At 33.9% G+C, this 26,827-nt stretch overlaps 2 protein-coding genes across 2 annotated transcripts; both read right to left on the bottom strand.

Moving 5' to 3' along the window:
- Positions 1–3,593: 3,593 nt before the first annotated feature.
- LOC132549487 (uncharacterized) lies at positions 3,594–9,842 on the bottom strand. Its single transcript, XM_060213431.1, has 16 exons — positions 9,806–9,842; positions 9,437–9,483; positions 9,235–9,301; positions 8,796–8,833; positions 8,383–8,455; positions 7,992–8,023; positions 7,550–7,622; positions 7,234–7,268; positions 6,912–6,984; positions 6,635–6,666; positions 6,354–6,396; positions 5,201–6,169; positions 4,532–4,581; positions 4,261–4,357; positions 3,991–4,033; positions 3,594–3,753 (listed from the first exon to the last, which is right to left on the bottom strand). Exons 1-16 carry the CDS (start codon positions 9,840–9,842, stop codon positions 3,594–3,596), a joined length of 1,869 nt encoding a protein of 622 aa, XP_060069414.1.
- Positions 9,843–16,971: 7,129 nt separating this feature from the next.
- LOC132549497 (putative autophagy-related protein 11) lies at positions 16,972–24,593 on the bottom strand. The gene is made up of 15 exons (XM_060213440.1): positions 24,588–24,593; positions 22,625–22,691; positions 22,188–22,225; positions 21,774–21,846; positions 21,376–21,407; positions 20,915–20,987; positions 20,599–20,633; positions 20,276–20,348; positions 19,999–20,030; positions 19,718–19,760; positions 18,565–19,533; positions 17,910–17,959; positions 17,639–17,735; positions 17,369–17,411; positions 16,972–17,131 (listed from the first exon to the last, which is right to left on the bottom strand). The coding sequence occupies exons 1-15, from the start codon at positions 24,591–24,593 to the stop codon at positions 16,972–16,974; spliced, it is 1,791 nt and encodes a 596-aa protein (XP_060069423.1).
- Between the last annotated feature and the right edge of the window lie 2,234 nt (positions 24,594–26,827).

Below are 26,827 nucleotides of genomic sequence, written 5' to 3' on the forward strand. Positions count from 1 at the left end.
CCTTCCCATCCAATGCTGCCCCTCATCTACAATGCTACCCCTCCCCTACCATGCTGCCCTTCACCTATAACGCTGCCCCTCCCCAACAATGCCGCCAATAGCCTACCATGCTGCCCCTCCCATACAATGCTGTCCTTCCCATCCAATGCTGCCCCTCATCTACAATGCTGCCCTTCCCCTACAATGCTACCTTTCCCTTCCAATGCTGCCCCTCATCTACAATGCTGCCCTTCCCCTACAATGCTGCCCCTCATCTACAATGCTGCCCTTCCCATACAATGCTGCCCTTCCCCTACAATGCTGCCCTCCCCCTACAATGCTGCCCTTCCCATCCAATGCTGCCCTCCCCCTACAATGCTGCCCTCCCCTTACAATGCTGCCCTTCCCATCCAATGCTGCCTCTCCCCTACAATGCTGCCCCTCATCTACAATGCTACCCTTCCCCTACCTACTGCCCTTCCCCTACAATGCTACATTTCCCTTCCAATGCTGCCCCTCATCTACAATGCTGCCCTTCCCATCCAATGCTTCCCTCCCCCTACAATGCTGCCCTTCCCATCCAATGCTGCCCTCCCCCTACAATGCTGCCCTTCCCATCAAATGCTGCCCTCCCCCTACAATGCTGCCCTTCCCATCCAATGCTGTCCCTCCACTACATTACTCACCTTCCCTTACTGAGCTTCTCCTCCCCCACAACACTGCCCCTCGCTCAATTACTCCCCCTCCCATACATTGATGCCCTTCCATACAATGCTACCAGCTCTCTCTCTACAATACTGCCGTTCCACTACATTACCCCCATCACATACAGAGCTGTCCCTCCCATACAGAGCTGTCCCTTCCATACACTACTGTTCATCCACCACATGACCATCCTCCCATACATAAATGCCCTCCCCTAAAACGTTAACCCTCTCCCTATGATGCTACCCCTCCTCTAAAAAAAATGTTCCTCCACTACATTATTCTCCTCCCGTACATAGATGTTCCCACCCCTCCCCTAAAATACTCTTCTCATATATAGCCTCCACTACAATATTACTTTTACATTACATTACTCCCCATCCGTACTAATAGTATCTCTCTCCCAATAGTACTTACCCTTGAAACTCCCTACAGGACTTCATTACTCTCCATCTCCTACATAGCTGCCCCTCCCCTACTGCTTCTCCACTACATACATCTCTATATACTGAACATATCTGTCGCTCCAATTGAAACTTCCCTATATACTGGACATATCTGTCACTCCTTTTGAAACCTCTATATACTGGACATATCTGTCACTCCTTTTGAAACCTCTATATACTGGACATATCTGTCACTCCTTTTGAAACCTCTATATCCTGGACAAATCTGTCACTCCTTTTGAAACCTCTATATACTGGACATATCTGTCACTCCTTTTGAAACCTCTTTATACTGGACATATCTGTCACTCCTTTTGAAACCGCTTTTTACTGGACATATCTGTAGCTCCAATTGAAACTTTTCTATAATGCTGGACATATGTCACTCCTTTTGAAACCTCTATATCCTGGACATATCTGTCACTCCTTTTGAAACCTCTATATACTGGACATATGTCACTCCTTTTGAAACCTCTATATACTGGACATATCTGTCACTCCTTTTGAAACCTCTTTTTACTGGACATATCTGTAGCTCCAATTGAAACTTTCCTATATACTGGACATATATGTCACTCCTTTTGAAACCTCTATATACTGGACAAATCTGTCACTCCTTTTGAAACCTCTATATACTGGACATATCTGTCACTCCTTTTGAAACCTCTATATACTGGACATATCTGTCACTCCTTTTGAAACCTCTATATACTGGACAAATCTGTCGCTCCAATTGAAACTTCCCTATATATGCCTCCTAGTGTTGACCCTTGATATACCAGATACATACATCCTTTACTGTAGAACCTTTGTTTACTGGAAACGGGGGCTATTCATTCTGACACCTGTATATGTTGGACCTCTGTATACTGGATACATCCTTCACTTGTGTGGAGACTTCATACATTTATACTGAAAACACACCAAATGAACACAAACAAGCAGATTAATTTCACAATTTTATTATAGTATCTAAATGACACTGTTTGTATATAGATGCTTCGTAATTAATATCATTAACTATTGATGAATCCTGTTTCTAATATAATTATCAAAAACTTTAAAATCTCAAAGAACCATTTCCATTTTTTTGTAAAAATAATGTTTTGATAAAGAATTCGAACACATTCAAGTCTTAATGCTATCAGTATAAATATACATTTGAATGATGAAAAGAAAATCTGAAATATTTTTTTTTAAATGAGGTAATACATGTACATGTAGTAATAAGGATATCATTTTATCTGATAAATGTATTTGGTGGAAATGTACAAAACTGTATATAACGAATAGATAAAAAGTTTAAGTTCAATTAAAAATCGAAATAACCGGACTCTTATTTTTGTTATTCAATAATTCGATTACGCTTACCTTTAACCTTAAAGAGTCCTACTTCACATTTAACAGATGGTCAGTCTTACTTAAATACGGTTCTAAAAAGCCCAAGGGGGTCTGTATCCCCATCGAATCTGTCTTCTAGACAATACAGACAATTTCAATGACATCTGTCTCCCAATCAAATCTATCTCTTCATGGAATCCAGATCAAAAATGTAAAAATATATTTTATTTTAGACACAAAATTTAGACCTACAATTTTGTACTTTCCACACGATGTTATAAAACATTACTAAAAAAAAACAAAATATATATATATTAATTAGTACTAGTTATTAAGAGCAATTTATATAATTCTGTTTCTTATGACCATTTGTAAATTTTATGAAAAAAAAATAAAAAGACTTGTGAGTAAATAAATTGCAGAGGCTATACTGAACAATTGAATGTAAAATGAAAGTAGAAAATGTATAGAAACATACATGTATGATGTATAGGTAGATAAAATGTACAATCTATGTACTTCTTATTTTCTTACAACAAATGCACTACTCTAGATATAAACAGACCAGTAAATCATTAAAAACATACTGTATAACAATTGTAGATTTGTGAGAGAAATTCACATAAAAAAACCCAAAACACACACACACACACACACACATGCACAGAATAACATTGATAAATCTATACAACAACACTATTTTTTTAGTCTTCAACTGCGAAAATACAGTGTGGAAGACTTGTAAGGCAGATAATGCTAATTACTGACGGATAATGAGGTACAAAGTACCTTGTTATTAAATAAAAATGTCCATATGACATGTAATTAATGTGCATGACTAAGTGTTAACTGATACAACTTTCATGGAAACATTGAAAAGTGTGTAAATACTTCAACTTTAAATTCTAAATTTAACCAAATATTTTGAATAATGAAATATATTATTTAAGTTATAACACCTGTTCTTCAGTCCTAAATGTGATCTTGCATGATAATATGATTTTTTTAAAACACATTTTTTCCCTTTTTAATCCAAGTTAAAAATCTAAATGTAAAATTAATATATACAGTTTTCAGTTTTCGTTCATGTTTCAGGAATACATCTCTGTTTAAGTTGGTAAATTAGCGGCGCTGTGGTGCTACATGTACGATTTTCCTCCCCTGTCCAGTGTGTTGTTTATTTTGGTGACAGTACACTTTCTTTTGTTTAGTATAGATCCTTCTCTCGCTCTCATAGGGAGGAATCACATAGTCTGCTTCAAAGTTCTCATCATAGTCATCTCTACAATAACACAAAAACAGGCTTAATCTACAAATTTACATCATGACTAAATACATGTGATATTTTTTGTCTATCGGTGAAAAATCAGTATTAAAAGTGATCTTTACATTTGTTAATTACATACATATATATTCACACTTTGATGTTTTCCTTTCATTAAATTTTCATTAAATTTGCAAAAAGTCCAGACAACACTGATATTTGTCATCTATGAAAGAAGTGACAAAATTAACATACCTGCTAGAAAATAGCTGGGTCAGTACACAACTTGCTTGGAAATCTAAAAATTTAAATATTACATCTTAAACAAATGGATATTTTTCATTATATCATACATTTATCATATTTGTTAGATTAGTGTTGGCTTTTTATCAATTTTTCCAAAACATAAATGTTCAATGAAATCACTTTGTTCCATGAAATGTGCCAATATTGTTAAACTACTGTTTACATCACAGGTCTAAATATTATTTACATACAAACAATAAAGGACAGTTGACAACTTACTGTCAATATACACAGGCATGGGGTCGAGTGTGGGTAATGGCAGAATCACTAATTCCTTGGAAATCTCTCCATCACTTTCTTCTTCACACACTGGCTGCTCACTCAACTCATCAGCAACATCTACATCACTTCCTTCCTCATCCAGTTCCTGCATCACAATATCCATGGTATCCTCGCCATCATTTTCTTCCTTATCCAGTTCCTGCATCACAATATCCATGGTAACCTCGCCACCATTTTCTTCCTCTTGATTCAGTGGAAAATCTAGCACCTCAGAAATGCTGCTTACACTTGTCTCTTTCCTTTTCTTTGGTCTTCGTTCTATGAAACAAAATTAATATATTATCTATCCTTGTACAATGTTCTGTGAATACAGCTAAAAATATAAAAGGATGGTTGTCAGATGATAACGTACAAGCGTTTCACTGGTTTCTTTTGAAAATAACAATTTCATTTTAAAAATCTTTAACATGTTATCTAAGATGGACCTTCACTGCTTTATATCTAATTGGTCTTTAAAAGTTGGATTTTTTTCTTTCTTTCTTTCTCTCTTCTCCTTTTTCCTTTGTTTTTGCTTTTTATTATATGAAATTTAGAAATTCCTCTTAGATATCTTCAAATCCAAGATGGCCACCTGTCAGTCATTAGACAATACATAACAACAGACCATGAGGAACATACATATGAAATTCAAGAGTTATTCATCCTATACATTTGAAGTAGCGATAACAAGAATTGTATAAGAAAGACCCAATCTCTAATGACAACAAAATAAAAATGTGATTTCATCGGCTCATCAGGCAGTTTTATAGATGGTGGCGGTTTAAAAGGAAGGAATGACTTTAAATGGAAGTGTGGAAATGATATGCTGTGCAAATCTCCCTTAACCAATCTATGATTGAAAGAAAAGCAACAAGATAAATATACAAATTTTACTTACTTTCTGCCCTTTCATGATCACAGGAATCCACGTAAGCTTGAATGTCCTCCCTGGGAAGACGAAAGACTTTCTTCTTCCTCCTTCTTTCTTCCTGGACTGCCTGAGGTTGAATTTTCTCCTGACAATCATGTTGGGAGACAGTAGTCACATCATTCTTCTCACTAGATCTTCTCTGTTTTCTGTCACGTTGAGCAACCTTCGTTTTTTCCTGGAGGACGATTTTACCATCTGATTTTGTTGTTTTGACATCAGGTCTGACATCATCGTTGACGAGTTTGACATCAGATTTGACCACTTTGACAGTTTTGACTTTTGCCTTGGCGGTTTGGATATCTGCTTTAACAGTTTTGACATTGCTTTTGAGTGCATTCACATCGCTTTTGAGAGTATTGACATCGGATTTGAGAGCTTCGACATCAGTTTTGAGTGATTTGACATTGTTGTCGATCATTTTGACATCGGCCTTGACTGCTTTGACATTGTTGTTGACCATCTTGACATTGGCCTGGACTGCTTTGAATATTTTGACATCATTTTGTTGTCTTTTCTTTGGTTTGATAGAGACTTCCTCCTCCTTGTGTATCTTTCGATGAGAGTCCATAAATTCTTCCAGACGTGCAGAGAAGATTTCCAAATTCTTTTCAAATCTCAATCTCTCAGCCTGGTATGTTTCCATTACATTGGTGTAGGAATCATCTCCATCCGTGTCACTTTCACTGCTGCCTCTAGAAATTTTCTTGGGTTTCTCCATTTTAGTCTTTTTCTTAGTGTCATGTGTGGACTTTTCTACTGCATTCTTGGGCAAAGCTTTTGAAATTTTTTCAGCAGTTCCAGGTATGCGCTCAAACTTTCTCTCATCAGACTTTGGTCGATGTTTGGACTTTTCAACATTTGTCTTTGATGTCTGATCTGGTTTAGTAGCATTGGATAAATTAACCACTGAAGCCTCTGTGTAAGTTTCCTTTAGCTCTACAAGAAATTATATATAATACATTGTATAAATATAGAAATATCAAAATAAACTGATCATTGAAGATTGTGACAGCTCAATGTCTTTCTATTACAATGTGTATTTGAGATATTTCTATTTTCATTCAGTGTCATAACAACTACAGGTATTAAATTGTAATAGAAGGGAAAGTTATAGTATTACCTTTGGCCTTCGCATAATACCCTGCCAATTGGAGTACAGATGCCTGTAATACAATTAAAACAGTAAAACTAACAAATTCACTGACTAAATGTCATATTATAATGCTGTTGAAGTTTTTGTCGTCTCAGTTTAATAAGATGTTGAACGTGACAATGATAGTGTGTGCATGCATTACTGTTAAAGTGACTTACTCACAACAATATGTGAACATTTTTTAGACACGAATATATAATTGATACATCTGATAAAGACTGGATTAGATGTTAACAAAATATACTTGCCTCATAGATTTCTCTTCGAAGATTCTGGAGAGCTGGAAATGGTCGATAATTCTATGTTTAAATGGTGTATGACATTGGTAATAGAGTACAATTCATAATGACATTACTCAGGCCACACTCAATGAATGATTTTTCACATTTGGCTTTAAATATGAATTTATGTATACATTGACAATTTTCTCCTGATAAGGGAGATAATCCAGGAATAGTCCAGTCAACACTATACAGGGGAGATCACCCAGCACATAATATTCCGTCATTCTGAGAAATTACTTACCCTGTTGTCTCTTTCGGATATTGTCTTCAATTCTTTCAAAACTCAAATCCACCATTTCGGTTGCAACGAAGGGCTGGAATAAAATTAACGAAGAATTATTGACAAGTTCTTAACGTACAGTGTTTTAGAAATGGTCAGTGTAAAAAAATGAAAAACATCAGTTATTTGGTAAAGAAAATTTTCTTCTGTCATGTTCACATTTAAAAAAATAAATTTTAAAGTAAAATGTAACATCTTTAAGACAGATTATTGATCGTTGTTATTGGTTAATTGTAAAATGTAATCTCTTATCTATTGAATGTAGACTATTGAATGGTTATACCTTTGTCTTAAAATCTCGCTTAAAATCTTCTAGTTCTGCAAAATGAAAACATATTATAGAACAAATCCTTATAATAGATAAATAAACACAAAATAAAAAAATTAAATAACTTGATGTTAACATTACAGTCTTAGATTATCTAACATGTCCAAAAAGTTAAATCAAATATTTTAAATGCAGTAATGATTATATAGTGCACTCAGGTATTATGATGGCGTAATTTATTATCTGTTTCCACAACATTTCTAAAAATCAGGGACCAAAATGTACAGATGTTATTCACAACACTTATTTGATTAAATCATTACAATCTTACCATACATCTTTCGAAGAGATTGTTTGTTCAAATATTTCAGTTCATATTCTTCTTCCTTAGTGGGTCCACTCGACTGAAATTAAATTTAACTTAATTTAAAATCTTAAATCAAAAGATTAGATATAACATGACACTAGTTTCTTTGACTTTCGGTTAATATCAGGGGTGGGGGTGGTCTGTGGGTTTAGGGAGAAGGTGCATTCACAATTTTATATTTATTTATATAAATGTACCACTATCCATGTGAATTGCTGCATAGATTTTAACATTAAGACACTTGATAGTCATGACCACTGAACTCCCTTCAGTTTTAGCATAATACGATTTGTTTCTTCAGGATCTATACTTTCTCACCATTTGTATTTATTGATTTATTTATTACGATGGATTTGGGTGGGTGAGGATCGAAGGAGTGGGAGAGGGCTGTAAATTGTGTACTTACTGGACAAATATTCCGTGCTCTCCTTCTGAGATCTGAAAGAAATGGAAACACAACCATAACAGGGAGCCAAATTATTTTTGTAACTTTTCATCTCATAGTACTGATGTTATTTCTTACTTATTTACTACCACTGTTAATGATCCTTGAGTTCATTTGACCCTCATACATACATGTGACATGTATCATATCTACATGTATCATATAAATTATTGTCATAACACTTTATTGTTTCAATATTCTACCAGTTCAGAAAATAGTTATTCCTAACACATACCTTTGAACAAATAATATTTGTGTTGTAAAATACATTTTTCCCTTGAAATTTCAATATACATTTTAGTTGAATGATATGTCTACAAGTTGTTCAGAATACCTGATAAGTTTAACTTACTTCGTCTGGACTGTTTTACATCTTCCTCGGCTGCCATCAATATTGCTATTTCATTATCAATATGTACATTTGGCTGGAACAAAATAAACAGTCTGTTAAAACTTAAATATATAAACAAAGGCAATCGAGAGGACACCAACACCCTTCAACTTATAAAATAATAAAAAAGGGGAAAATAAAAAAGGTTGAATACTAACAACAACAGGCGATATAAGTAAATACATGTATACTCAAACAGATCAAGGATCTTAATGCAAAGCTGTTTGTTTTTCCCCATTTATAATTCATCTAGATTTGTTTTGCTAGCAAACAATAAACAAAGATCAATTTTCTAGTAGATATGTCTTTTCCATTCGATTCTATGAAAATCTGATTTTGCACACATAGGAATTCATGTTATTTAATTATCTTACCTTGAGAGTATCTATCTCTCTTCTGTAGTCATCATACACTACATAAATAAAAAACAAATTATTGATATAGAATAAAAGAATGAAAAGTTCCAAGATATATTGTAACAAATCTAATGATACGATTATTCAAGCATTAAAAATTAAATTTCAATTGTTTTTATTAATAGATGTACATCATAACTTCTGTTAATATTTTTGTTGTTTAATTTATTTTATTGAACACAATCGTTGATTGTAAAGACCCATATTCAAACTATGCCACTTTTACTCGACCTAGCTGAACTTGATGCAGACATATTTTATCATATCAGATATGAGTAAACGATCCAAAAAGAACTTCATGTACAACTTAAACCATAACATGATAACCTAGTTATATCCATAATATGACATCTGATATATGTCGATTATAACTTTGTTAACGGTTGATATAACTTACAACAATCCCCGAGTTTTCCGGAAATTTTCTTTAATTCTTCCTTCACTTCCGGGGTAGGGACGTATGACTGAAATTAAAAATACAGCACCGTATAAATTATTTGTGGCTTGTCGAATATAAAATATCTTTATACCGAATATTATGTGATTATTATTACAATGTAAATATTCATTTCAAATAAAAGTTTATAAAAATTATTTACCCGAGCGTAATCGTGATCATATTCACTCCTCACCACCTTGACGGTATCTGGAATCGGAAAGAGAATGGAGAGTAATGGAGTTATAGACACAAGTACACCGGTAAGATGCGCAATTGTTTCGTTATCAATGCATTTAACACACAAGTGTAACACATAGAGACAACTGTGAACAATTCACAATATGATATTTGTAACTTAAATTTAAAATATGATGTAGAACGAAAGCGAAGTCATTTTAAAGATATTCCCTTTACGACTTAAAACTTCAATAACAGACTAAAATCCGAGTCTGTCGTGAATTCATTTCATTAACGATCGTTTATCGATATATAGTCTATATGTGTAGACACATTAACAAAAGCTACTTACCATCCGCAAAGGACATGATACTTGGAACCCCTATCATATAATCTGATCTATCCATAATGATTCGCGTGAGAAGTCATGTTTTCTGAATCTGACACTGCTTCGTAACTAAGCGCCGCGAAAACTCACGTGATATAGAACAATGTAGTCACGTGATTTATAAAGTCACGTGACGGGCGAGTTCGATTCCGACAACAGTCATTTTCAACTTGCTATTTTTAGACTAAGATTGTTCGAATATTACATAATTTAATACATATTTAAGCAAAATCAAAGAAATAATTTAATTAAACATTTAATTGTGAAAAGCAATTACCAAATATAAGTTGTAAAATCTTCTCGGTAAACGAATGGAGAATGATATCGATTTCAGTAACGTGATGGGCGTACATTGAGAAAAAAATTCAATATGAATATTTAAGTGATGATCTTAATTTAATCACTGTATTACACTGTTTGTCACAATGAAAATATCTGCCATAGCTCAACTATGTTAGGGATTGTGGTTGAAAGCAACCGACGGATATACAGTGATGACCACGCCCACAGATATATAACCGCCACGCCCATCCCTACCCAGCTAATATTACTGCCCCTTCCATTTCTCCATGTTCAACGTTTGATATTGTCATTCTACACCCCAACCCCCAATATTGCTCCCCACCTATTAACATACATGTACTGCACACTCACCTTTGAATTACCAATAGAACATTTCCGTCTCTACTTAACTTGATATGAAATGTTTGTTCTATAAAATATCTTAAGTGAATTACAACGAATCTACCATACTGTATTTCCTGAAGATCTAAGGTATGATTTCCTTTAGTAACACCCCAACCCCTACCCTTTCCCCAACCCCTACAGCCATTTCCACATCCGAACAAAATAAAAATGCCAACAGCCCAAAATATTAATTAGCAGGTGTAGATATTATGTATTCAGTGTGTCTTTAAATTTTGCTGGTGCACCCTCACATTTTTTTTAGACATATGGATATTTCACCTTTTATGAAAATTGGTAAAATAAAAATTGTTATGCTGACCACAGCCGAGTCCTACATTGCAACAAGAACGACAACTCGGGGTTGTCATGTCACTTGATACAGATAAGAAAGTTGTTCACATTTTTCGATTATTGAGATTGAAATATAAACACTACTGATTTGATTTTCTGGAAAAATGTCGAAAACCATGAAAACGGAGGATGAGGTACCTATACCCGGTATCCATCCTTTTGTTATGTCTAGTCCTTCCTCGCTATCCTCCATTTAATCCCGAATATGACCATAACGTGTCGATGTGAAGTGAGGACAGAACACTTGTCCATACCTCATTTGGCGCGATTACGACGCCCAATTTCAACATGATGCTGTCACTCAAAACGGTTTCTAATGCTCGCGTTATGTTATTATGTTATTAATTACTAGATTACTTAAACATCTTTAAACACACTTGAGAGGAATGAATGAAATCTTTGGGATTTTCTTCCACTAAACATATTTGTCACTCCTTTTGAAACCTCTATATACTGGACATATCTGTCACTCCTTTTGAAACCTCTATATACTGGACATATCTGTCACTCCTTTTGAAACCTCTATATATATACTGAAACCTCTATATAACATATCTGTCACTCCTTTTGAAACCTCTATATACTGGACATATCTGTCACTCCTTTTGAAACCTCTATATACTGGACATATCTGTCACTCCTTTTGAAACCTCTATATACTGGACATATCTGTCACTCCTTTTGAAACCTCTATATACTGAACATATCTGTCACTCCTTTTGAAACCTCTATATACTGGACATATCTGTCACTCCTTTTGAAACCTTTATATACTGGACATATCTGTCGCTCCTTTTGAAACCTCTATATACTGGACATATCTGTCACTCATTTTGAAACCTCTATATACTGGACATATCTGTCACTCCTTTTGAAACCTCTATATACTGGACATATCTGTCCCTCCTTTTGAAACCCCTATATACTGGACATATCTGTCACTCCTTTTGAAACCTCTATATACTGGACATATCTGTAGCTCCAATTGAACCTCTATATACTGGACATATCTGTCCCTCCTTTTGAAACCTCTATATACTGGACATATCTGTCACTCCTTTTGAAACCTCTATATACTGGACATATCTGTCACTCCTTTTGAAACCTCTATATACTGGACATATCTGTCCCTCCTTTTGAAACCTCTATATACTGGACATATCTGTCACTCCTTTTGAAATCTCTATATACTGGACATATCTGTAGCTCTAATTGAACCTCTATATACTGGACATATCTGTCACTCCTTTTGAAACCTCTATATACTGGACATATCTGTCACTCCTTTTGAAACCTCTATATACTGGACATATCTGTCACTCCTTTTGAAACCTCTATATACTGGACATATCTGTAGCTCGTATTGAACCTCTATATACTGGACATATCTGTCACTCCTTTTGAAACCTCTATATACTGGACATATCTGTCACTCCTTTTGTCTATACACTCCTTTTGAAACCTCTATATACTGGACATATCTGTCCCTCCTTTTGAAACCTCTATATACTGGATATATCTGTCCCTCCTTTTGAAACCTCTATATACTGGACATATCTGTCACTCCTTTTGAAACCTCTATATACTGGACATATCTGTCACTCCTTTTGAAACCTCTATATACTGGACATATCTGTCACTCCTTTTGAAACCTCTATATACTGGACATATCTGTCACTCCTTTTGAAACCTCTATATACTGGACATATATGTCCCTCCTTTTGAAACCTCTATATACTGGACATATCTGTCACTCCTTTTGAAACCTCTATGTACTGAACTAATCTGTCACTCCTTTGGAAACCTCTATATACTGGATATATCTGTCCCTCCTTTTGAAACCTCTATATACTGGACATATCTGTCACTCCTTTTGAAACCTCTATATACTGAACATATCTGTCACTCCTTTTGAAACCTCTATATACTGGACATATCTGTAGCTCGTATTGAACCTCTATATACTGGACATATCTGTCCCTCCTTTTGAAACCTCTATATACTGGACATATCTGTCCCTCCTTTTGAAACCTCTATATACTGGACATATCTGTCACTCCTTTTGAAACCTCTATATACTGGACATATCTGTCACTCCTTTTGAAACCTCTATATACTGGACATATCTGTAGCTGCAATTGAACCTCTATATACTGGACATATCTGTTACTCCTTTTGAAACCTCTATATACTGGACATATCTGTCCCTCCTTTTGAAACCTCTATATACTGGACATATCTGTCACTCCTTTTGAAACCTCTATATACTGGACATATCTGTCACTCCTTTTGAAACCTCTATATACTGGACATATCTGTCACTCCTTTTGAAACCTCTATATACTGGACATATCTGTCCCTCCTTTTGAAACCTCTATATACTGGACATATCTGTCACTCCTTTTGAAACCTCTATATACTGGACATATCTGTCACTCCTTTTGAAACCTCTATATACTGGACATATCTGTCACTCCTTTTGAAACCTCTATATACTGGACATATCTGTCACTCCTTTTGAAACCTCTATATACTGGACATATCCTTTGAAATATATACTGGACATATCTGTCACTCCTTTTGAAACCTCTATATACTGGATATATCTGTCCCTCCTTTTGAAACCTCTATATACTGGACATATCTGTCACTCCTTTTGAAACCTCTATATACTGGACATATCTGTAGCTGCAATCATGAACCTCTATATACTGGACATATCTGTAGCTGCAATTGAACCTCTATATACTGGACATCTGTCACTCCTTTTGAAACCTCTATATACTGGACATATCTGTAGCTCCAATTGAACCTCTATATACTGGACATATCTGTCACTCCTTTTTAAACCTCTATATACTGGACATATCTGTCACTCCTTTTGAAACCTCTATATACTGGACATATCTGTCACTCCTTTTGAAACCTCTATATACTGGACATATCTGTCACTCCTTTTGAAACCTCTATATACTGGACATATCTGTCACTCCTTTTGAAACTTCTATATACTGGACATATCTGTAGCTCCAATTGAACCTCTATATACTGGACATATCTGTCCCTCCTTTTGAAACCTCTATATACTGGACATATCTGTCACTCCTTTTGAAACCTCTATATACTGGACATATCTGTCACTCCTTTTGAAACCTCTATATACTGGACATATCTGTCACTCCTTTTGAAACCTCTATATACTGAACATATGTCACTCCTTTTGAAACCTCTATATACTGGACATATCTGTAGCTGCAATTGAACCTCTATATACTGGACATCTGTCACTCCTTTTGAAACCTCTATATACTGGACATATCTGTCACTCCTTTTGAAACCTCTATATACTGAACATATCTGTCACTCCTTTTGAAACCTCTATATACTGGACATATCTGTCACTCCTTTTGAAACCTCTATATACTGGACATATCTGTCACTCCTTTTGAAACCTCTATATACTGGACATATGTCACTCCTTTTGAAACCTCTATATACTGGACATATCTGTCCCTCCTTTTGAAACCTCTATATACTGGACATATCTGTCCCTCCTTTTGAAACCTCTATATACTGGACATATCTGTCACTCCTTTTGAAACCTCTATATACTGGACATATCTGTCACTCCTTTTGAAACCTCTATATACTGGACATATCTGTCACTCCTTTTGAAACCTCTATATACTGGACATATCTGTCACTCCTTTTGAAACCTCTATATACTGGACATATCTGTAGCTCGTATTGAACCTCTATATACTCCTTTGGAACCTCTATATACTGGACATATCTGTCACTCCTTTTGAAACTTCTATATACTGGACATATCTGTAGCTCCAATTGAACCTCTATATACTGGACATATGTGTAGCTCCAATTGAACCTCTATATACTGGACATATCTGTCCCTCCTTTTGAAACCTCTATATACTGGACAAATCTGTCTCTATATACTGGACATATCTGTCCCTCCTTTTGAAACCTCTATATACTGGACATATCTGTCCCTCCTTTTGAAACCTCTATATACTGGACATATCTGTCCCTCCTTTTGAAACCTCTATATACTGGACAAATCTGTAGCTCAAATTGAACCTCTATATACTGGACATATCTGTCCCTCCTTTTGAAACCTCTATATACTGGACATATCTGTCACTCCTTTTGAAACCTCTATATACTGGACATATCTGTCACTCCTTTTGAAACCTCTATATACTGGACATATCTGTCACTCCTTTTGAAACCTCTATATACTGGACATATCTGTCACTCCTTTTGAAACCTCTATATACTGGACATATCTGTCACTCCTTTTGAAACCTCTATATACTGGACAAATCTGTCGCTCCAATTGAAACTTCCCTATATATGCCTCCTAGTGTTGACCCTTGATATACCAGATACATACATCCTTTACTGTAGAACCTTTGTTTACTGGAAACGGGGGCTATTCATTTTGACACCTGTATATGTCGGACCTCTGTATACTGGATATATCCTTCACTTGTGTGGAGACTTCATACATTTATACTGAAAACACACCAAATGAACACAAACAAGCAGATTAATTTCACAATTTTATTATAGTATCTAAATGACACTGTTTGTATATAGCTGCTTCGTAATTAATATTATTAACTATTGATGAATCCTGTTTCTAATATAATTATCAAAAACTTTAAAATCTCAAAGAACCATTTTCATTTTTTTTGTAAAAATAATGTTTTGATAAAGAATTTGAACACATTCAAGTCTTAATGCTATCAGTATAAATATACATTTGAATGATGAAAAGAAAATCTGAAATATTTTTTTTAAATGAGGTAATACATGTACATGTAGTAATAAGGATATCATTTTATCTGATAAATGTGTTTGGTGGAAATGTACAAAACTGTATATAACGAATAGATAAAAAGTTTAAGTTCAATTAAAAATCGAAATAACCGGACTCTTATTTTTGTTATTCAATAATTCGATTACGCTTACCTTTAACCTTAAAGAGTCCTACTTCACATTTAACAGATGGTCAGTCTTACTTAAATACGGTTCTAAAAAGCCCAAGGGGGTCTGTATCCCCATCGAATCTGTCTTCTAGACAATACAGACAATTTCGATGACATCTGTCTCCCAATCAAATCTATCTCTTCATGGAATCCAGATCAAAAATGTAAAAATATATTTTATTTTAGACACAAAATTTAGACCTACAATTTTGTACTTTCCACACGATGTTATAAAACATTACTAAAAAAAAACAAAATATATATATATTAATTAGTACTAGTTATTAAGAGCAATTTATATAATTCTGTTTCTTATGACCATTTGTAAATTTTATGAAAAAAAAATAAAAAGACTTGTGAGTAAATAAATTGTAGAGGCTATACTGAACAATTGAATGTAAAATGAAAGTAGAAAATGTATAGAAACATACATGTATGATGTATAGGTAGATAAAATGTACAATCTATGTACTTCTTATTTTCTTACAACAAATGCACTACTCTAGATATCAACAGACCAGTAAATCATTAAAAACATACTGTATAACAATTGTAGATTTGTGAGAGAAATTCACATAAAAAAAACCCAAAACACACACACACACACACACACACACATGCACAGAATAACATTGATAAATCTATACAACAACACTATTTTTTTAGTCTTCAACTGCGAAAATACAGTGTGGAAGACTTGTAAGGCAGATAATGCTAATTACTGACGGATAATGAGGTACAAAGTACCTTGTTATTAAATAAAAATGTCCATATGACATCTAATTAATGTGCATGATTAAGTGTTAACTGATACAACTTTCATGGAAACATTGAAAAGTGTGTAAATACTTCAACTTTAAATTCTAAATTTAACCAAATATTTTGAATAATGAAATATATTATTTAAGTTATTACACCTGTTCTTCAGTCCTAAATATGATCTTGCTTGATAATATGATTTTTTTAAAACACATTTTTTCCCTTTTTAATCCAAGTTAAAAATCTAAATGTAAAATTAATATATACAGTTTTCAGTTTTCGTTCATGTTTCAGGAATACATCTCTGTTTAAGTTGGTAAATTAGCGGCGCTGTGGTGCTACATGTACGATTTTCCTCCTCTGTCCAGTGTGTGGTTTATTTTGGTGACAGTACACTTTCTTTTGTTTAGTATAGATCCTTCTCTCGCTCTCATAGGGAGGAATCACATAGTCTGCTTCAAAGTTCTCATCATAGTCATCTCTACAATAACACAAAAACAGGCTTAATCTACAAATTTACATCATGACTAAATACATGTGATATTTTTTGTCTATCGGTGAAAAATCAGTATTAAAAGTGATCTTTACATCTGTTAATTACATACATATATATTCACACTTTGATGTTTTCCTTTCATTAAATTTTCATTAAATTTGCAAAAAGTCCAGACAACACTGATATTTGTCATCTCTGAAAGAAGTGACAAAATTAACATACCTGCTAGAAAATAGCTGGGTCAGTACACAACTTGCTTGGAAATCTAAAAATTTAAATATTACATCTTAAACAAATGGATATTTTTCATTATATCATACATTTATCATATTTGTTAGATTAGTGTTGGCTTTTTATCAATTTTTCCAAAACATAAATGTTCAATGAAATCACTTTGTTCCATGAAATGTGCCAATATTGTTAAACTACTGTTTATATCACAGGTCTAAATATTATTTACATACAAACAATAAAGGACAGTTGACAACTTACTGTCAATATACACAGGCATGGGGTCGAGTGTGGGTAATGGCAGAATCACTAATTCCTTGGAAATCTCTCCATCACTTTCTTCTTCACACACTGGCTGCTCACTCAACTCATCAGCAACATCTACATCACTTCCTTCCTCATCCAGTTCCTGCATCACAATATCCATGGTATCCTCGCCATCATTTTCTTCCTTATCCAGTTCCTGCATCACAATATCCATGGTATCCTCGCCACCATTTTCTTCCTCTTGATTCAGTGGAAAATCTAGCACCTCAGAAATGCTGCTTACACTTGTCTCTTTCCTTTTCTTTGGTCTTCGTTCTATGAAACAAAATTAATATATTATCTATCCTTGTACAATGTTCTGTGAATACAGCTAAAAATATAAAAGGATGGTTGTCAGATGATAACGTACAAGCGTTTCACTGGTTTCTTTTGAAAATAACAATTTCATTTTAAAAATCTTTAACATGTTATCTAAGATGGACCTTCACTGCTTTATATCTAATTGGTCTTTAAAAGTTGGATCTTTTTTCTTTCTTTCTCTCTTCTCCTTTTTCCTTTGTTTTTGCTTTTTATTATATGAAATTTAGAAATTCCTCTTAGATATCTTCAAATCCAAGATGGCCACCTGTCAGTCATTAGACAATACATAACAACAGACCATGAGGAACATACATATGAAATTTAAGAGTTATCTATCCTATACATTTGAAGTAGCGATAACAAGAAAGACCCAATCTCTAATGACAACAAAATAAAAATGTGATTTCATCGGCTCATCAGGCAGTTTTATAGATGGTGGCGGTTTAAAAGGAAGGAATGACTTTAAATGGAAGTGTGGAAATGATATGCTGTGCAAATCTCCCTTCACCAATCTATGATTGAAAGAAAAGCAACAAGATAAATATACAAATTTTACTTACTTTCTGCCCTTTCATGATCACAGGAATCCACGTAAGCTTGAATGTCCTCCCTGGGAAGACGAAAGACTTTCTTCTTCCTCCTTCTTTCTTCCTGGACTGCCTGAGGTTGAATTTTCTCCTGACAATCATGTTGGGAGACAGTAGTCACATCATTCTTCTCACTAGATCTTCTCTGTTTTCTGTCACGTTGAGCAACCTTCGTTTTTTCCTGGAGGACGATTTTACCATCAGATTTTGTTGTTTTGACATCAGGTCTGACATCATCGTTGACGAGTTTGACATCAGATTTGACCACTTTGACAGTTTTGACTTTTGCCTTGGCGGTTTGGATATCTGCTTTAACAGTTTTGACATTGCTTTTGAGTGCATTCACATCGCTTTTGAGAGTATTGACATCGGATTTGAGAGCTTCGACATCAGTTTTGAGTGATTTGACATTGTTGTCGATCATTTTGACATCGGCCTTGACTGCTTTGACATTGTTGTTGACCATCTTGACATTGGCCTGGACTGCTTTGAATATTTTGACATCATTTTGTTGTCTTTTCTTTGGTTTGATAGAGACTTCCTCCTCCTTGTGTATCTTTCGATGAGAGTCCATAAATTCTTCGAGACGTGCAGAGAAGATTTCCAAATTCTTTTCAAATCTCAATCTCTCAGCCTGGTATGTTTCCATTACATTGGTGTAGGAATCATCTCCATCCGTGTCACTTTCACTGCTGCCTCTAGAAATTTTCTTGGGTTTCTCCATTTTAGTCTTTTTCTTAGTGTCATGTGTGGACTTTTCTACTGCATTCTTGGGCAAAGCTTTTGAAATTTTTTCAGCAGTTCCAGGTATGCGCTCAAACTTTCTCTCATCAGACTTTGGTTGATGTTTGGACTTTTCAACATTTGTCTTTGATGTCTGATCTGGTTTAGTAGCACTGGATAAATTAACCACTGAAGTCTCTGTGTAAGTTTCCTTTAGCTCTACAAGAAATTATATATAATACATTGTATATATATTGAAATATCAAAATAAACTGATCATTGAAGATTGTGACAGCTCAATGTCTTTCTATTACAATGTGTATTTGAGATATTTCTATTTTCATTCAATGTCATAACAACTACAGGTATTAAATTGTAATAGAAGGAAAAGTTATAGTATTACCTTTGGCCTTCGCATAATACCCTGCCAATTGGAGTACAGATGCCTGTAATACAATTAAAACAGTAAAACTAACAAATTCACTGACTAAATGTCATATTATAATGCTGTTGAAGTTTTTGTCGTCTCAGTTTAATAAGATGTTGAACGTGACAATGATAGTGTGTGCATGCATTACTGTTAAAGTGACTTACTCACAACAATATGTGAACATTTTTTAGACACGAATATATAATTGATACATCTGATAAAGACTGGATTAGATGTTAACAAAATATACTTGCCTCATAGATTTCTCTTCGAAGATTCTGGAGAGCTGGAAATGGTCGATAATTCTATGTTTAAATGGTGTATGACATTGGTAATAGAGTACAATTCATAATGACATTACTCAGGCCACACTCAATGAATGATTTTTCACATTTGGCTTTAAATATGAATTTATGTATACATTGACAATTTTCTCCTGATAAGGGAGATAATCCAGGAATAGTCCAGTCAACACTATACAGGGGAGATCACCCAGCACATAATATTCCGTCATTCTGAGAAATTACTTACCCTGTTGTCTCTTTCGGATATTGTCTTCAATTCTTTCAAAACTCAAATCCACCATTTCGGTTGCAACGAAGGGCTGGAATAAAATTAACGAAGAATTATTGACAAGTTCTTAACGTACAGTGTTTTAGAAATGGTCAGTGTAAAAAAATGAAAAACATTAGTTATTTGGTAAAGAAAATTTTCTTCTGTCATGTTCACATTAAAAAAAATAAATTTTAAAGTAAAATGTAACATCTTTAAGACAGATTATTGATCGTTGGTTATTGGTTAATTGTAAAATGTTATCTCTTATCTATTGAATGTAGACTATTGAATGGTTATACCTTTGTCTTAAAATCTCGCTTAAAATCTTCTAGTTCTGCAAAATGAAAACATATTATAGAACAAATCCTTATAATAGATAAATAAACACAAAATAAAAAAATCAAATAACCTGATGTTAACATTACAGTCTTAGATTATCTAACATGTCCAAAAAGTTAACTCAAATATTTTAAATGCAGTAATGATTATATAGTGCACTCAGGTATTATGACGGCGTAATTTATTATCTGTTTCCACAACATTTCTAAAAATCAGGGACCAAAATGTACAGATGTTATACACAACACTTATTTGATTAAATCATTACAATCTTACCATACATCTTTCGAAGAGATTGTTTGTTCAAATATTTCAGTTCATATTCTTCTTCCTTAGTGGGTCCACTCGACTGAAATTAAATTCAACTTAATTTAAAATCTTAAATCAAAAGATAAGATATTGAATAAGAACTATAACATGACACTAGTTTCTTTGACTTTCGGTTAATATCAGGGGTGGGGGTGGTCTGTGGGTTTAGGGAGAAGGTGCATTCACAATTTTATATTAATTTATATAAATGTACCACTATCCGTGTGAATTGCTGCATAGATTTTAACATTAAGATACTTGATAGTCATGACCACTTAACTCCCTTCAGTTTCAGCATAATACGATTTGTTTCTTCAGGATCTATACTTTCTCACCATTTGTATTTATTGATTTATTTATTACGATGGATTGGGGTGGGGTGGGTGAGGATCGAAGGAGTGGGAGAGGGCTGTAAATTGTGTACTTACTGGACAAATATTCCGTGCTCTCCTTCTGAGATCTGAAAGAAATGGAAACACAACCATAACAGGGAGCCAAATTATTATATATTTTTGTAACTTTTCATCTCATAGTACTGATGTTATTTCTTACTTATTTACTACCACTGTTAATGATCCTTGAGTTCATTTGACCCTCATACATACATGTGACATGTATCATATCTACATGTATCATATAAATTATTGTCATAACACTTTATTGTTTCAATATTATACCAGTTCAGAAAATAGTTATTCCTAACACATACCTTTGAACAAATAATATTTGTGTTGTAAAATACATTTTTCCCTTGAAATTTCAATATACATTTTAGTTGAATGATATGTCTACAAGTTGTTCAGAATACCTGATAAGTTTAACTTACTTCGTCTGGACTGTTTTACATCTTCCTCGGCTGCCATCAATATTGCTATTTCATTATCAATATGTACATTTGGCTGGAACAAAATAAACAGTCTGTTAAAACTTAAATATATAAACAAAGGCAATCGAGAGGACACCAACACCCTTCAACTTATAAAATAATAAAAAAGGGGAAAATAAAAAAGGTTGAATACTAACAACAACAGGCGATATAAGTAAATACATGTATACTCAAACAGATCAAGGATCTTAATGCAAAGCTGTTTGTTTTTCCCCATTTATAATTCATCTAGATTTGTTTTGCTAGCAAACAATAAACAAAGATCAATTTTTCTAGCAGATATGTCTTTTCCATTCGATTCTATGAAAATGTGAGTTTGCACACATAGGAATTCATGTTATTTAATTATCTTACCTTGAGAGTATCTATCTCTCTTCTGTAGTCATCATACACTACATAAATAAAACAAATTATTGATGTAGAATAAAAGAATGAAAAGTTCCAAGATATATTGTAACAAATCTAATGATATGATTATTCAAGCATTAAAAATTAAATTTCAATTGTTTTTATTAATAGATGTACATCATAACTTCTGTTAATATTTTTGTTGTTTAATTTATTTTATTGAACACAATCGTTGATTGTAAAGACCCATATTCAAACTATGCCACTTTTACTCGACCTAGCTGAACTTGATGCAGACATATTTTATCATATCAGATATGAGTAAACGATCCAAAAAGAACTCCATGTACAACTTAAACCATAACATGATAGCCTAGTTATATCCATAATATGACATCTGATATATGTCGATTATAACTTTGTTAACGGTTGATATAACTTACAACAATCCCCGAGTTTTCCGGAAATTTTCTTTAATTCTTCCTTCACTTCCGGGGTAGGGACGTATGACTGAAATTAAAAATACAGCACCGTATAAATTATTTGTGGCTTGTCGAATATAAAATATCTTTATACCGAATATCATGTGATTATAATTACAATGTAAATCTTCATTTCAAATAAAAGTTTATAAAAAAATATTTACCCGAGCGTAATCTTGATCATATTCACCCCTCACCACCTTGACGGTATCTGGAATCGGAAAGAGAATGGAGAGTAATGGAGTTATACACACAAGTACACCGGTAAGATGCGCAATTGTTTCGTTATCAATGCATTTAACACACAAGTGTAACACATAGAGATAACTGTGAACAATTCACAGTGTGATAATTGTAACTTAAATTTAAAATATGATGTAGAACGAAAGCGAAGTCATTTTAAAGATAATTCAAACTTCAATAACAGTCTGTCGTGAATTCATTTCATTAACGATCGTTTATCGATATATAGTCTATATGTGTAGACACATTAACAAAAGCTACTTACCATCCGCAAAGGACATGATACTTGGAACCCCTATCATATAATCTGATCTATCCATAATGATTCGCGTGAGAAGTCATGTTTTCTGAATCTGACACTGCTTCGTAACTAAGCGCCGCGAAAACTCACGTGATATAGAACAATGTAGTCACGTGATTTATAAAGTCACGTGACGGGCGAGTTCGATTCCGACAACAGTCATTTTCAACTTGCTATTTTTAGACTAAGATTGTTCGAATATTACATAATTTAATACATATTTAAGCAAAATCAAAGAAATAATTTAATTAAACATTTAATTGTGAAAAGCAATTACCAAATATAAGTTGTAAAATATTCTTGGTAAACGAATGGAGAATGACATCGATTTTAGTAACGTGATGGGCGAGTTCGATTTAAGCAACGTTCGTGCGTATTTTCTATCTTAGGTACGTTGTTCCAGTATTCCTCATTTTTACACATTTATTCAAAATCCCCTATGCAAAATTTTGGTTTTAATCTTTTATCCGGAGTACTATCTGACTTTCAATTACATTATTCCATGGGCAAAAACATTGGCAAAAATAACGCATCATTTTCATTAAACATATTTGAAAAGTCACATATAACGTAATCCGTGTGCCTCAAATGCGATTCGCACACATAACATACACGTGTACATCGTTTTTATTTCAACGGACATTCAGCTAGGTGAAACACTGTAGCTCTGACATCACATTTTGATAAGAGGAGACCGGGTATTATTATCGATGTTACTTAAGGCATAACTACTTATGTGCATTTAGCTTCGGGATCATACTTCGTATCGGGAAACGTTGACATTTTTTATCCTGATTTATTTAATTTAATTTTTTTTCGGTAAGTATTTAAACAATAAATTTACAACATGAGTTTTTGTGTGTGTTTTTTTTACTTTCCTTTTGTTGAACATTAAAATGAAATGCAGTCGATTTGAAGCAGTGTGGATACAACGAAATTCGTGAAACAGATCCTTAACAAAAAGTTGGAACATCCAGAGCGATATCAAGACTGTGCAAATACACAATTTGTGGTGTTTAAATAGATACAGTATCAAAATCTTATCTCAATATGTATGTGTAACACGTGACCTGTATTGATAACTTCCTCTTTTTATTTCAGAATAAAAGTCTGTCTTGAAAACTGTGTTTCATTTATTTACAAATTAATGTAATGTTTTTGGTTGCTAGTGTTCCCTCGTCGATTCAGATAGGAAGAGAATTCCGATTGACTGAAAATGATGACGGTTATGAATCAATACAAGAAATATGACATTTACTTTTCAAAATAAGAAAACTTTGTATATTTATGCGACACCACTCTACTAGCAGCAAACGCAGACCATTTTGGAATTGATGATACTATTAAAACCAAAACTAAACAGTCTAACATGAGACTTACCTCCATTACTAAATACTATATGCACTATAACATCATGGCCTCTATGACCTCATCAGTGAATTGTTATTGTTTATAAAGGATATGAAGTGCAAGAAAGCACTAGTGCGTAACACGTTTGTTTTTTTTCCTTTCTGTATTTAGATCCAAATATTGAGAAAAAATATACTTTTACATAGACGAAAACTGAAAGATGAAGGTCTTTGAATGAAATGGAGTTAAACTGGCCAGCTCATCAAAGTCGGACGAAATTTGATCTGATTCGGATAATCGCAATATATTTATCAGCGCCTTCATCCCGATTCATGTAAAGGTGTTCCCTTTTTGCAAAATAAATATAATTTTCATTCAAATCATTACAACACATAAAGTCGGTACACATAGATGGTATAGAGATATGTTTGGCAGCCGATGGGGGACGAGAATGTCTTGTAAGTGAAGGACGTGGAGACAAACTACAAGACAAGGACGTGGAGACAATATCTCCCAGAATACATTGCGGTACCCCTTTGACAGTGGACTGCAATGCACTGTGGGAGAGATTGACGTGAAGGACAAAGGGATCACAGACCTACTTTACATGATTCTGAATAGGCTGACTCGTTGTCTAATTATGATGTTGAAACATGTGATCTTTGTTGACGTGTATTTTGTTTATGTGTGTGTCCCAGATTTACATAACACTGTAACACTCAGGTTAATAGGAACACCGAAACTTTAAAAATACAACAAAACGTTGTAAACTGAAATCTCAGGAAATCTGCATAAATTGGGTATTACAGTATCTAAAGGAATGTGAGATCTATTAAAGTTAACATACGCTTTGGTTTTTTATCACACAATTTGTGATGTCACATACAACCAACGTACTATATACTCATTTCCGAATCTTCACAGAAATGAAAGAAGACTTCCAACATCGGTGTCGTACAATTCATCCAACAGAAATCTGAAAGACCTATCAGTTATCATTCTTTAATTGATTAAAACAAACAAACAAACAAAAAATAAAAAAATAAAAAAAACGAAATAAAAAACCAATACACATCGCAATAAATTTTGATGACATTGTAGGATGCTTTGTTTGCGAGATTGTTTTAATTTTTCTGACGACGTACATGTTTTTTTTTTTTTTTTTTTTACGTTATACACGTAATAATTGCACATGTTTTTTTACGATTTGAGCAATGTAACATTTAGCGCGATCTATGTGTAAATTACACGAGAACTTAGTTGACGTATGATACGTTGACATTGTGTACATTCTTGTACGTGAAGGTAAAGTTTGCTGCATTGAATTCTTTCCGAGACGGGCCTCCTTATAGCAAAATGGTGATTACTGCACTGACTTGGTATCAAGAGGAATTTAAGTACAGTGTTTTGCCAATGGACACATTCAAGATAACACCGACCGGTCGATTTCTCAGCTTTCAGATTTTTCAGTAACATTATACCTTTTATAAGTTGATGGTTAATTTCTTTCCATTCCATATGTAAAGCAATGAAATATATTTGAAGAGACAGTTCAGTAACAATTTATTAAAAGCTACATATTATAGTGTATATCATAACCATGATTTTGTATAAAAAAAACAAAAATATTTTATTTTGGAAAACATGTAATTGTAATCATGTCAGGCGCAAGCTACACATTGAATTTAACATAGTCTTTTAAAATAACTAATAATAACACATGCCCGGAAAAATTGGGTAACACGTACACAAGATATATATGATCACATACGACAAAGAACTGAATACTGATGTTGCCATCCCACTACATTCCAGGACCACAAGATAAGTCCACTTTTTTATACTATATACCAGGTTTTCTGTTAGGAAAAAATTCACGACGCATTTTCTCGTTCGCGTCACTAAACAGCTTGAAATAATGGTCAGACAGACGATTTTTTTCAAACTGCGTCACAAAAACGCTTGTAAATCATGTTCTGTCGGACGCTTTTTCTCGATCTGCTTCACTGAAAAGCTTGAAATTATGGTCAATCAGATGCTTTTTCTCGATCTGCGTCACTGAAAAGGTTGAAATCATGGTCAGTCGGATGCTTTTTCTCGATCTTAGTCACTAAAAAGCTTTTCAATCTGCGTCACTGAAACGCTTGTTAATCATGGTCAGTCAGACGCTATTTCCTCGATCGGTGTCACGAAAACGCTTTCTCGATCTGAGCAAAGGAAAAGCTTGAAAGCATGATCAGTCAGACGCTTATTTCTCGATCTGTGTCGGG

Source organism: Ylistrum balloti, unplaced genomic scaffold (assembly GCF_031769215.1).
Source record: "Ylistrum balloti isolate Yb309-2 unplaced genomic scaffold, AGI_CSIRO_Ybal_v1 Utg369620, whole genome shotgun sequence".
NCBI classification, from domain to species: Eukaryota; Metazoa; Mollusca; class Bivalvia; order Pectinida; family Pectinidae; genus Ylistrum; species Ylistrum balloti.

Bases quoted from the DNA above. Each gene is read 5' to 3' on its own strand.
- LOC132549487 (XM_060213431.1), bottom strand. From the start codon at position 9,842: ATGATAGGGGTTCCAAGTATCATGTCCTTTGCGGATG. The intron at 8,456-8,795 runs GTAAGATAATTA...ATTTTGTTCCAG, and splicing joins GAGAGATAGATACTCTCAAG to CCAAATGTACATATTGATAA. The intron at 4,582-5,200 runs GTAAGTAAAATT...TTTGTTTCATAG, and splicing joins TGATCATGAAAGGGCAGAAA to AACGAAGACCAAAGAAAAGG.
- LOC132549497 (XM_060213440.1), bottom strand. The intron at 22,226-22,624 runs GTAAGTTATATC...TTATTTATGTAG, and splicing joins CGGAAAACTCGGGGATTGTT to TGTATGATGACTACAGAAGA. The intron at 19,761-19,998 runs GCAAGTATATTT...ATTGTATTACAG, and splicing joins TTCGAAGAGAAATCTATGAG to GCATCTGTACTCCAATTGGC.